Below are 466 nucleotides of genomic sequence, written 5' to 3'. Positions count from 1 at the left end.
CATGCGATCGCGACGGAGTCGCGATGCGTTGCACAGTCAACTGGGGCCGCTCGGGCAAAAGTACATGGACCTGTTCCTCGGTCAGGACAGAAAGAGGGAGATCGATCACTCGAACGGTATCTATTTCGGTGACGATGGACGTTTGATGCTCGGTGACAAACAATTTGATCTTGAAAAGGACGATGCTATACTCGTGGACAACGTGAGGTACCGCGGCACGCGAGGATTGTACGAATTGATCTTCATGAAAAAGCCCGATAGACAATTCATCACCCTTCCCGACAACATGACGTACAAGAGTATAATTATGGCAACGAACCTCTACAACCGTGCCTACAAAGAGGGCGAACGCATCAGAGGTAACAGGGGAACGAAGTACACGGAGTTTATCAAGCCGCTCATATCCGAGCATCTGAAACGTAGAAAGGGACTGGGCTTGCCTGTCGCCATGACGTTGACGGACAAC

The 466-nt window shown here is 50.9% G+C and overlaps 1 protein-coding gene across 1 annotated transcript in view; it reads left to right on the top strand.

Annotated features, from left to right (window-relative positions):
• The first annotated feature begins 64 nt into the window (after positions 1-64).
• The window catches only part of LOC105447781, an 11,558-nt gene continuing 11,156 nt past the window's right edge, over positions 65-466 (top strand). The window contains exon 1 of the mRNA XM_011685986.1: positions 65-453. Within this exon, the coding sequence (XP_011684288.1) occupies positions 65-453 (389 nt within the window). The remainder of the gene's footprint in view (positions 454-466) is intronic.

The sequence above is a fragment of the Wasmannia auropunctata genome, unplaced genomic scaffold (assembly GCF_000956235.1).
Source record: "Wasmannia auropunctata unplaced genomic scaffold, wasmannia.A_1.0 LD336092.1, whole genome shotgun sequence".
Classification (NCBI taxonomy): Eukaryota; Metazoa; Arthropoda; class Insecta; order Hymenoptera; family Formicidae; genus Wasmannia; species Wasmannia auropunctata.
Note: the sequence above shows the minus strand (reverse complement) of the source record. Positions and strands in the feature narration are given on the sequence as shown.